We start from the raw sequence: 13,319 nt of genomic DNA on the forward strand, positions 1-13,319 counted from the left end.
CAAGACTGAGGGGTTACTGCCAGAGGGGCAGCACCCCAGAGAAAGGGGCACCGGGTCCTGGGAGGGACACGGGGGCCTGCGAGAAGGTGGATCACCGGCCTGCAGAGGGCGCTCCGGAGGCTGGAAGAGCTAATTCCCGAGGACAACCAGCAGGAGGCGCCGCTGGGTGAGTCTGCGCCTGATTACATTCACACAGCCCCGATGAGCTCCACGTCCAAGACACTCAGACGGGAGCTCTTTGTGTAAGAACAGGCAGAGGAAATGAACAAACCTAAAACCCAAAGGACCCACGCGGATGTGTGTCTTTACACATGGCTTTACCAACCAATAGCATTTTTGATAAGCCGGTGCTCTTTGAAAAGGACAAGGAGCGGAGATGTGACTCAAACACATGCTTGCGGGGAGACCCTGGTTCTCATGCTCTGGAAACATCAATGGAATTCTCTCATCTTACTGCTATGGTGTTGTATCCAGTATGGTCCATTTTCAACAGGCTGACAATACATATAGAAACAGTCAGTGGCTGTTGTAGGCCAGCCTTCATAAGAACATAAGAATGGCCATACTGGGTCAGACCAAAGGTCCATCAAGCCCAGTATCCTGTCCTCTGTCCTACACCAGGTCATACTCAAAGGTGAACTGTCAGGCTGGAGGGAGGTTACTAGTGGAGTTCCTCAGGGATCGGTCTTGGGACCAATCTTATTTAACATTTTATTACTGACCTTGGTACAAAAAGTGAGTGTGCACTAATAAAATTTGCAGATGACACAAAGTTGGGAGGTACTGGCAATATGGAGGAGGACCGGAATATCACACAAGAAGATCTAGATGACCTTGTGAACTGGATGTCTAGAAATGGGATGAAATTTAATAGTGCTAAGTGAAAGGTCAGACATTTAGGGACTAACAACAAGAATGTTTGCTATAAGATGGGGATTTATCAGTTGGAAGTGACAGAGAAGGAGAGAGACCTGTGTGTATTGGTTGATCACAGGAGGACTATTAGCCATCAATGTGATGCGGCCATGAAAAAGGCTAATGTAATCCTAGGATGCATCAGGCGAGGTATTTCCAGTAGAGACAGAGAAGTGTTAGTACCATTATACAAGGCACTGGTGAGACCTCATCTGGAATACTGTGTGCAATTCTGGTCTTCCATATTTAAGAAAGATGAATTCAAACTGGAACAGGTGCAGAGAAGGGCTACCAGGATGAACTGAGGAATGGAAAACCTACTTTGAGAGGAGAATCAAAGAGCTTGGCTTGCTTTAGCCTAACCAAAAGAAGGCTGAGTGGAGATATGATTGCTTTCTATAAATACATCAGAGGGATAACTACAAGGGACATAGAGGAGTTATTTAAGGTAAGCACCAATGAGGACACAAGAACAAATGGCTATAAACAGGTTTAGACTCAAAATTAGGCAAAGGTTTTTAGCCATCAGAGGAGTGAAGTTCTGGAACAGCCTTCCAAGGGAAGCAGTCGGGGCAAAAACTTAACTAGCTTCAAGACTGAGCTTAATATGTTTATGGAAGGTATGGTACGATAAGATTGCCTAAAATGCCATCTGACCCATTGGTGATTGCCAGTAGCAAAAATCCCCAACTGCTGGAGACAGGACACTAGACAGGAGGGCTCTGAGTTACTACAGAGGATTCTTTCCCAGGTGTCTGCCTGGCAGGTCTTGCCCACATGTTCAGGATCTAACTGACTACCTTATTTGGGGTCAGAAAGGAAGCCCCCCCTCAGCTCAGACTGGCAGAGACCCTGGGGCTGTTTTGCCTTCCTCTGCAACATTTGCCATGGGTCATTTGCAGTTTAAACTAGTGTCAATGGTGGATCCTCTGTAACTTGAAGTCTTTAAACCATGATTTGAGGACCTCAATAACTCAGCCAGAGGTTAAGGGTCTATTTCAGGAGCGGGTAAGGTTCTGTGGCCTGTGATGTGCAGGAGGTCAGACTAGATGATCACGATGGTCCCTTCTGACCTTAAAGTCTATGAGTCTGTGGGTTCCTCCTAGATGTAGGAATTACTGGGTGAGATACAGGAATTAGGTGAGGTTCTCTGGCCTGTGTTATGCAGGATGATCACAATGGTCTCATCTGACTTTTAAAAAATCTGAAGATGCATTAATACCAATGTGACTTAAGCAGATGTTTGAAGTTAATCACTTGTGTAAGGTCTTTGCTGAACTGGGGACAGGGGAGACCCACAGCAAATCCATATTGCTGTGTACAAGCAGCTCCCAAGAGTAGTTTGCAAACAGTGGTATTATCGAGAGAGATTTTTGCAACAATATGACATTTCCTTACGTCAGTGACTGGGATGTGTGTGGGCAGGCCTACTGGTTAGAGCAGACATCACGTCTAGAGGTTAGAGCAGGCGTCAGTAGCCAGGAATCAGAGCCCAAGATGAGAGACTGAGTCAGAGGCCAGATGCCAGAGCCAAGGGTCAGAGCTGAAGTCAGAAATCAGAGCCCAGAGTCAGAACCAGGCTAAGTGGAATGAAGCAGGGCACGGGCAAGGCTGGAACAAGGCAGGATCTATCGTGGCTGTGGGCAAATGCTTTTAGCAGCTGCTGAACTGTTGCTGCTGCTGGGTTTAAGAGCCAGTTTGCTGACTCTTCCAACCAATCAGGTGGACTGCGGTGTAATAAATCCGGCAGTCTAAAAGCCAGCGGTGCTTATTAGGTTGCCCAGAACCTCGCTCTGCTGCAGGCTTTCATCCCTGACACTTGGCACCAAAAATAAAACACCCAACTCCCCCAACCCTTCTTGCTATAGCCTTCCCCGCTGCCCTTTCCAGCGTGTACTCAGCATGTTGACAAGCACAGTGGTAGATGATATGGATCTGCAGAACCCAAGTAAAGTGGACAGTAAGCCCAGTGCACTTCTCCTGTGGCTTCGCAAATGGGCATCAACGCAATGAGCATTAACCCAAGTCCAACTTCTTGAACAAGCAGCATCTTCCAATACCATCTCTAGAGGTCTGTAATGCAAACTCTCTTAGAATGCATGGTCACAATCTGCGAAGGTGGCCAGCTAACGTTAGGTCCCCTAAATTCAGTCCCTGTATATTAGTCACGCTGGGGTAGGCAGACACCTGTTATAATAGCCAGGGAAAGGGCAATCTTTTGGGTTGGCATTGCTAACCTGATTTAATGTCTGTGTTACCTACAAGGTGTGGTGTAGCCTTCAGATGGTACATTGCAATCCTAATATAGACTCTGATCTAGCAAAGCCCTTAAGCCTCTGCTTAGCTTTAAGCACATGAGTAGGTCTACTGAACTCAATGAAGCCTGTGGCAGAGCTAGGAGTTGAATCCAGATCTTCCAAGGCCCAGACCCATGTCTTGAGAACCAGACCATTAAAAAATAAAAGCACTTTGACATAATAATTAAGTTTTCAAAGACACTCTATTGACTAACAAAACCCGACCTTTTGGGATTTAAACACACCTATAACAGCACCTTTTTTATCCACACCAAACTTACCTATTTATTGCAAAAAATCTAGAACAAACCCAGGACCTAAATGCTTTCAGCAAGCTCTCTGAATCTTTTCACTTCAGCGTTTGTTAGCAACATGCCATGCTGTTTGCAAAATATTATTACACTTTGATTACTTTTAGACTGCCATTAGAATTTTGGTATATGGGAGATTATGGCCCATCCCAATCAATCTAATAAGAATGCAGCCTTCCAGCTTTCCATTTAAATTTCACCCAGAAGGTTGTAATCATGAATTTTCCGTATTAAGTGCTAGTCTTTGTATGTAGATTGAAGTATTAAAACAATGAGATACAGCTCAAAGTTTTTAATTTTAGTCCCATGTCTCAGATTTAATTTAAAAGTCTTCAATTATGCATTGGCTTGCGTCTCTTTTTCCTTACAGATGTTTAAAACGGATTTAATTATCCACTGCAACAGGCAGACACTGCTTCTGTCGGGATGTCTTCCTGAATGAATGTTTTTTAAAATGTGCTTTACACAGTCTTTATGCAGATTCACCCATTTCCCCCCATGGCACTTTTCCACTTGCATCCAAAAATGTGTCCTTGAAGACATTTCTTTATGGGAGATGTTCCACTGAATTCCTGTGCATGTCTATCTGTAGAATGCTCCTTCATAAGACTCGCAGTTCAGCAAATCATTAAGCATATGCTTAACTTTAAACAAGTTAAGTCTGTCCTGATTCAGCAAAGCACATGCTTATCTTTAAGTGCATGCTTAAGCACTTTACTGAATTAGGGCCTAAGGCCAGCGATTAATAATGATGCTTATTGATGGTTTCTTGCCGTTTTCCTCCAAGAAGAATATTTGGATGACTACATGTAAAGTCAAATAAACTCAACCATAATCAAGTTCAAGGATGCTGGTTTCAAGTTGATTTTATTAACATTTATTAATAAGTTGTACACAAGTTGATTCTTGGAACATTTCAAAGTAGCAAGTAACAAGTAACAGGAGAACTGGTGTTTAGGTATGCGTGGAAACATTTACCTTTCTTTAGAAAGCACAGGTCAGTTGAGACCAGTCATTAAAATATGTGTATACGAAAAATGTGGCCACCTCAGAGTCACCTCCAGGAAAATGGCATTGTGACTGGGTTGCCTCTGCAGCACCCCTTAGTGGCCCATCAGGGCCTGACTCCCCCCAGGTCTCCACTGGTAGGCTGCTGTGAGGTCCAAGGTAGCAGTGTTTTGGCCGTCCAGCCAAGGCAAACTTCAGTCCTGCCCCATCTGGGGTGATAAGGACCAAAGGAAATGAGGGACAACCCCCCCCCCCCAAGTCATAATGGAATCATCCAACGGACTGTCAGTGGAGCCCTGCCCCTCTATTCAGGGCTTGTCTCCAAACAGTCTGTGCTTCTGCTGATCCCCTGGGGTCTGGTTGTCCCTTTTAGCAGGGACTCGTCCAGCCAGCAGGATAGTTCAGTCTCTCACACCAGTAGAAGCAGAACTCTGCCCTAGGCAGCCCTTGACGGAGCTAGATCTCCTCCTTTTAACTCTCTTCTTGATGCCTGACATTTGCTGCAGGCGTGATGGGGCCAACTGGATCCAGAGACTCTCATTAACCTCCTTGTTGCCAGTGTGGGGCCATCTGCCCCATCACAGGCACACGAGTTTCGGTGTAAAAAACGAATGGGGCCAGATCCTCGCCTAGTGGAAATCAGCATAGCTCTACTGACATCAATTGAGCTACAGCAATTTATATCAGCTGATGGACTAGAAACACTTGCTCCCAGATCTTGGGAAGAAGAGACAGACCTTTCGGGGTTCTCCTACCTCTTCACTAGCTCAGTGACTGTCAGTGCTTAACCACAGATTCACCAATATTCCTCTCTCTGAGTCCCATATGATCACAGGCTGCTTTTGAATTGTTTTTCCTTGTTCCTCCCAGTGACATTGTTACAGCATCAGAAAGTCATATTCCACTTTGTTGAGTTTGATCATCTCTGTGAGGATAACAAGACCCAGCGCTATGAAACCTTTTTCTGATTCTCATCATGTGCTTCTGTGGAGACACCATACTCTTCACTGCTAGCATTTGCTCTTTCCTTCCTCTTGTTCTGCTGTTGTGTTGACCTATGAGACTAACTGAATTTTCAGGGATAACCATGAGTTCTCCTCTCTTCTACTCAGTCTCAGCTTGTTCCTTAGAGAGGGCAACTAGACTTAGAAAGTTAACAGCTGTACAGGTCTCAGCAGATCTTTTCTTTGCTCGTCAGCTTCATAGCTTTCTTGTCCTCACTGTTAGTCCTCTTGTGTCAAATGGAACTGGAGTATGAACACAGAGTTGGAAAGGTACAGTATGTAGGGTAACTATCTACATCTCAGAGCCGGGGAAGCGCTAAAGCAGCAGTGTTCCGAAGGGCCGAAGACATGAGAAAAGGTCTCTGTCTGTCTTTTACCTCACAAGAGTTGAAAATGTGGCCCATGTGAAGAAACTGGTCCATCTTGGATAGCTTAGTCATTAAAATCATTGGCCATCACCTCCGGAACTGAGGGACTGGCCTGTCTTTGTCTCTGGGTGCACTAATTCACATGTCCTCGAGCAAAATCACATATGCACGTCCACATTATCCAGCTCGTTTTGACATGCCTGATGTCCTCCTCTGATGTGAACAGCTAACCAGAGAACACTCTTTGTTTTTGATACCTACTTCTCATCTGCAATGGAAGGAAATGGATCTAAGGCCTTGCCTATGTACAGCTTTGGTACCTATTTAACTATTTGCATTAGGGATGTGACTTTTACAGAAATAGTTAAATGGGTACAATCCCTACTATACCTATGCTGCCTTATAGCCGTATACTCGATTCACCAAAACTTAGGGAAATAAGCTATACCAGTATAAAAACCTTTATACCAGCATAATTGCATCCACACTAGGAAGGTTGTACTGAGTCCGTTGACCCAATATACTTAAAGCAGTACAATGTGCATGTATAGACAAGGCCTAAGATTAAAAGGCTCCTCACACAAAGCCAGACCTACTGAAAGCAGCTTGACTTTTCAGGATGCTTTCAAGTAACTCTCTTATCCCCTTTTGATAGCTCCACCATTTGCAACAGTGGTGAGCAACTGAAAACAGGTTCGCAGCTGACAGGAGCACCCATGTCCCAGCGCAAGAAGCATTTCATTGTTTCTTTCTGCATCAGTGAAACCAAAGGAGCTGTAGCTGGTCAGTTTTTTCCTACCACTTCAGCGGCCAAACAAATTAAGGCTCGTTGTGCAGCTCATGTGTCTAGCATTTTTAGAGAGAGCATCAGCGGTAGCTAGCACTGGTTGAAATTTTCCAAACATTTTATTTTTGACCAAAAATGTGAGTTTTTCAAACAAAAAAAAAAATTCAAAAAAAATTATTATTTTTTTTAAATTTCCCATATTTCAATGAATAAAACTGAAAACTGTGAATGTTTTGGTTTGGGTTGTTTAGTTAATGTTTTTGCCTACTTTCTCTCCTTTTTCTTTCCTTTAATTCCCCTTATCAGTGGCAAAATGGACAAAAAGGAGGGGGAGTGAGTTTTATCAAAAATATGAATTGTTTTTGTCATTTTTTTTTTCAGAGAATGAACATTTAGATGCACCAAAGCACATCAGATTGTTATATGCTGCTTCCTTTGCAAATCAGTATGCGAGTTTGTTCAGAGAAGGAAAAGGTGCCGTAAAGCCTTAGTCAACACCTACAACTTTTAACCACCGACCCCAACAGTATCAGATTTTCCTCATTATATTGGCTAGGATATCACTATACAAAAATCAGAAACCACCACCACGGCGATCCAAGTTAGTCCCTGTAAGCCGCCATGCATTTTGTGTTTTTGTGTAAATACATATCAGTGTTTAGGACTTGCTTGCCAAACCACAAAGGAAACCAAATGAGACAAGGGAAGGGGGAGGAAAAGGCAATCTGGACAGTGAGAAAATCAGTGAGGGAGCAGAGAAAACAGGATGGGAGATTTCATGGATTCTCTCCAATGACTTAATAAAATACTTTAGATACAAGAGGAGCCAGGCTGGGAGAAAATGTACTTGCAGATTAGAAATGTGCTGAGGATACAGGATTTTTTTTTTTAAACCACCTTTCATCCATGGATCTCAGAGCTTTTCAAACACATTAATTAAACTTTGGATCACTACAATGAGGTATGTTCGGTATTATTAGACCCATTTTACAGAGAGGTAAGCTATCTCATCAAGAAGTCACAGAGTGAGTCAGTGGCAGAGCCAGGATTAGAATCCAAGAGCCCAGATTCATAGTTCTCTGTTCTACCACTAGGCCACTTTGTAAAGTTCCAGAATCTGAACTACAACTTGCACACAGCTCAGGAGGGTGTGTGTGTGTGTGTGTGTGTGTGTGTGTGTGTGTGTGTGAGAGAGAGAGAGAGACTGACTTTAAGACCACCCTTGTTCTGGTGGAAGCTGAATGAGGCGGGTTCATATTCACCATTGGATTCCATCGTGATGAAATCTTGAGATCTTTTCTTGGGAGATTTTAGCCCTAAACACCTAAATGGCAGAAAAACTCAGCCATCTCAAAGTGGGGAAATTTCATAAGATCAGACCTGTATGTGAGATTTCCGCCATCTTCGGCTGAACTGCAGCAACATCTAATTGGAACCAATGATCAGTCCATTTTGCACTTTCAGATCCTGTTGGGAATCCAAACCAAAGGAGACAGGCTGGTGTCAAGATTCTAACCTGCACCATCTTTGAAATTTGAAGTGGTTTGGATGTGAAGTTCTGGTTCTGAACTGTGGTTGATGCCTGGAAACAAACTTTGTGTCCCATCATCGCCTTATATCACTTATTGCCTTACATGCACATTCAGACTGAGATGCATTGTTAAATGGATTTAATCCCCTACTCCAGTGTCTCAACTCTTAATGTCTTTGCAAGCTTGCATGATTCAGATTAACGTATGCCCAAGGGGGCCCATAAAAATAGACCGTACCTCCTCCAGCTGCACCATGAGAGTAACGTTGTGCCCTTGTTCTGCAGTCAGTTTCCCATCCGAGGTGATGATACGCAGTCCGCGGGGGGCCTTGCCAGGACACTGCTGGGGTTTAGCTGTGTACTGTTCTCTCACGCCATCGGTGCAGTTATTAGACACAACCTTTCTGTACCTGCAAAGAGAGAGATCTCTGTGTAAGGAGGGGATGCAGGGAATCACAAGTTCAAACCCGGCATGGGAAGTTTTCAAATTTGCTTCAGGTTGGTGATGCTGGGAGCAAACTGGCTTCTAAGTACTTTGTAGCTAAGTGGTCCAGTCACACTTTCCAAAGGTCTACAGTGCACAAGCAGCCCATAATGTTGCATTTTCAACTGGATACAATATTCTCATACATTGCTCCCCTAAAGAGTTGCAAAGTTTTGCTGGACACTTAAACCACTGCCGTCCTGCACTGCAGAGCTTTCTGCTTCTCAGTGGGGCATGAGCCAATTCTCTCTAGCAATCCAATCTTGCACTTTTTTAACCACCTTTCACCCGAGGATCCCAGAGCTTTTAAAACACATGAAGGAAGCTTAGGATCACTGCAGTGAGCGACGTTCAATATTATTAGACCCATTTTACAGAGAGGCAAGCTAGATCATCAAGAAGTCACAGAGTGAGTCAGTGACAGAGCCAGGATTAGAATCCAAGAGCCCAGTTTCCTAGTTCTACCACTAGGCCACTTTGTAAATTTCATGGTCCAGAACCTGAGCTAGAGCTGAACACAGCTCAGGAGAGTGTGTGCGCACCGATAACTTTAAGTCCATGTATTTTATCACAGCAATTTTGGGCCCAGCAGGGTTACAGTTTGGACTACGACCCAAGATAGAGCAGCCTTCAGGCTGCTCTGTTGTACACTGGCTGCTGAGACTATGGCAGCTGGAGAGCAGCAGAATTTAGAAGAAGTTGTGTAAAGGTGCTGGAGGGCAGGATCTGGCCCCATGCATTTGAAAAGTGCTTTGAGATTTTTTTGGCAGACAGCTATAGAAAGATATCAGTTATATATATATTCTAAGGTCAGTTCTTTGTGCATGTTTTACGCACCTTATATTTAGCAAATGCAATTAGAACTTGACACCTTCAACTCCTATTGACCTTACCTGCAACTGCCACTGATTTTAATGGGGCTGTAGAGGGTCATGGAGTACTCAGAACTTCTCAAGGGTTATCGAGTTATTATTCTCTTTCTTCAAATTTAAACCCAATTCTTATTGCCTTCCTCTAGCATGTATCCCACTCTCAGCTTTGATTACTTGGATTTTCTTCAGGATTTAGGGCATGATCCAAAGTCCACTGAAGTCAACGGCAGTCTTTGCACTGACTTCAATGGATGTTGGATAAGCCCGTAGATCACATTTGTCCATTACTCTACAGTTTGCTTGTAGCATCATTTTTCCAGAGAAGATTTAAATAAAAAAAATAAAAACAAAAACAAAAAATAGAGAATTATGGGCCGGATCCAAAGCCCATTGAAGAAGTCAATGAAAAAACTCCTATCGACTTAATCAGTTTTGAATTGGACCCTGTGTCACAGGAAATATAGGCTTTAAATAACTCTGGGATGACAGCTTGTAGATGCCATGTGGCTGAAGGCTGCAGGGTTGAATTTGCTAAAAAACATCTTCTGTAAATCCACTTACCCGGTGCTGTTGAGATAACTCTGTCCAAAGCTACAGTCTTTTGACAAGGATGACGGGTTATACCAAAACGCTGGTAGACACTGGCCATTGGTGTGACGCTCATATCCATAATCACTGTTTTACCATAAAAAGAAAGAAAATGCATTGACAAGGAAATCAGACGTTAACTCGTCCTCACTAATATGGATGCAATGACTCTAGGTCCCTTTCCTGCATTTTCAGCTTCAAATGATATAATAAATACAGCACCTAGGCCTGATTCTGGTTTTGCTTTTGACTTCAGTGGTGTTAACCTAGATTTAGGACAGTGTACGCAAGAGCAAAACAAGCCCTTTTGTTTCTAGTCCTGGTGGTTTATGAAATCGTAGATTGTAAAATGTCAGGCCTAGATTGGTGTCTTGGTCTGGCATTGCTTCTTGGATACAGACAGATCCAGGCGCAAATGTAGCAAATCCCAGAACTCACAGCAATTTTCAATTGCTGCGGACTCAGTGATGCTTTAGAAACTGAATAGCTTAATCCAAACTGACATTATTTGGACACAACGTCACCTGAGGCCTAAAGCAAATTGAGAAAGCTTTCAGGAGGGACAAACTTCCATGCAGGATTTTTGGTATGGAACAGAAAAGGCTGGTTTTTTTTGTTTTGTTTGTTTGTTTTCATTCCTGCATTAGTTTGGAAAAGGAGAAGTTATCACTGTCAAAAGGAGGAAGAGGATTGAGCTGGTGGAAAATGGTAATTATTTCTTTCTTTTAATTTTCCCCTTGGACCGTAACTGGAATGCTGTTGAGACACTGTCCTGTACATATTCATCCAGTTGCATCATGGCTTTGCAATGGGGAATATTAATTACACAATACTCTTGTTTGTCTTCTTACAAATTTTGGAACATGGTCTTCTTAGCAGATTTCCTGTTCTAAAATGCCACTCTCCTTTGTAGAAAGTGACCTGATAATTACAACCGCAAGGAGGAGAAACTGATTGGAGGAGGCTTGGATGGGAGCTAAGACCTTGAAGGAAAGGAGATAGGACAGAAGACAAAGGAAGTGGAAGGAGCCAGGTTGCCGGGATTGTATAGAGAGAGAGCCAGGTTGTTCTTCCTGTAGCTGGACCAGAGATGGTGTTCCAGGAAAGTGACTGCTTTGTTTTTAATTCCAACGAAGAGATAGTCAAACAAGAGTAAAAATTGTGAAAACCTTTTCCCTGCTTTGACGTCAAAATGCTGACTTTCAAAGTTTGAGTTTAATTAAACTTTTGAACTATAAGCAACGTTGCAAAGGAAAATGTCATGAACAATTTACAATATTTTTTGTTGGAATTCCAGCAAGATTTGCCATCAAAATTTAAAAGCTTGAAACATTTCAACCAGCTCTATTCCTGAAGGCCTAGAAAAGAAATGGTGCAAGGTGGTCTAAAAGGATACAACTAAGGGTAAAGGAATGAAATTGGCCAAAAGGAAAACGTAGGCTGAATATCAAAAATGACATCTTAGTGAGGTCTAGTTGACTATGGAATAGTGTTCTTCAGGGATGCATTGGAAGCCCCATTGCCTGGCATATTTAAAACTGGATTTACAAAGTAATTGAGGACATACTCTAGGAAACAGTCCTGCAATTTCCAAGTGATGGACTAGATGACCTAAAATGATCTTTTCCATCCTTAGTTTTTAGGATTCAATTTTCAGGAGCCTAGTTCCTAACATACCAGTGACTGACCATTGCTTAATGGCTTTAGAAGTTCAAGTCAGGCTTGCCAGCCTGCCAAGTGCTCCTATAATCATCCTTATTGGAAGGAGGACACCAGGGCTATGGAAATATTCTCTAATGAGAAGTAAAACCATTTTCATTTGCCTAGAGAGAACAAATATTTATGTACAAACAGGACCTCATTCCTTTGTAATTCAATTGTCGCCACGTTGAAACGCTATATTCCCGAGTTATCATGTGTCAATATAATTAAAAAGCTGTAACACTCTACACATAGCATGTCCCTAGTCAGTTTTGTTTTTCACCTAACAGTGAAATCTGCCCAGAGGGGATCAGCATCCAAAGTCCAATTTAATCCAACAATATTGGTCTGTAATTTCATATTACACACACACACACACGCTACAAGTTTGATTACAGTTGAAATCATTTGGGTACTGTATTCAGACATCTGGATAGACCAAACCTGAATTAACTAGGTTTGGCTGCGTTTGGATCATATTCCTCAAAGTCACAGAATGAAATGATATGTTCCAGAGCAGAAATAGTTTTCCTAAGTATAGAAGTTCTACTGTGACCTTTTTAGCTTTGCGAGTCTGTGCTGCCTTGATACGGACATACAGAAATATCATACTAGTAAATGACATAAACTGCTCTTCCATATCTCTCTAGGGATGCACCAGCACCTCTTTCCCCTTTGCAGACTTGGAAACTAATGAGTTTCTTGTCTACTGTCTGGTGCACACAGAGCACTGAGGATGGCAACAAATGCTGCCTACGGTTTGGCACAACAGGCTTTGTTGCAGTTGACAAGCAGTAGCATCAATTGGATCACCGTAGCATAATCTAGACTGCTGAAATCTGAAAGCATCAGGGATGGACTGCAATCAACTAGCAGCCTCATTGCCAGACATCTGGTGTTCAGACTAGCTACATTTTGTGCCAGACTCAGAACAGCATAGGTGAGAGAGCTTGTCAATGACAGTGCAGCATATATTAAAAGGGATTATTTTAATGAATATTAGAGATCTGATTCTGCTCTCAATTATACTGGTTTTATAGTGCTCGCCTCCACAGGCTTAACTCGAATCACACCTAATTGGCAGTGTAAATAGAAGCAGAATTATAGATCCCTGCAATCAAGATTTTATGTATTTATGGTCAAAGACTAGTAGTAAACCTAAAAATATTGTAGATTCCCCACACAAAAAAACAACTCTGCAAACTGGCTTTAAGGTTATAAGTACCATTTAAGGGAAAAGAAAATCTTAGAAGAACTTCATAGTTTACATTGTCCTGTCTCAGCATAGAAGGATGGACTAGATAATCTCTTGAGATCCCTTCCAGCCAACTTCTGTGATTTTCTCTCTCGCTCGCTTTTATATATATATATATATATATATAAAAAACACAACACACATGCACACATACACAAAAGGAAAGTTTTAAATTAAAGTTAAACTATTAAAAGTCAG

At 42.6% G+C, this 13,319-nt stretch overlaps 1 protein-coding gene across 1 annotated transcript in view; it reads right to left on the reverse strand.

The window, feature by feature from the left end:
- Positions 1–13,319, reverse strand: part of SORCS1 (sortilin related VPS10 domain containing receptor 1) — a 410,485-nt gene that overhangs the window by 39,807 nt on the left and 357,359 nt on the right. Inside the window, exons 18-19 of the mRNA XM_026651051.1 lie at positions 10,139–10,252; positions 8,460–8,631 (exon numbers count right to left, since the gene is read on the reverse strand). Of these exons, the coding sequence (XP_026506836.1) occupies positions 8,460–8,631; positions 10,139–10,252 (286 nt within the window). The remainder of the gene's footprint in view (positions 1–8,459; positions 8,632–10,138; positions 10,253–13,319) is intronic.

Source organism: Terrapene carolina, unplaced genomic scaffold, assembly GCF_002925995.2.
Source record: "Terrapene carolina triunguis isolate 2854851 unplaced genomic scaffold, T_m_triunguis-2.0 Scaffold95, whole genome shotgun sequence".
NCBI lineage: Eukaryota > Metazoa > Chordata > Testudines > Emydidae > Terrapene > Terrapene triunguis.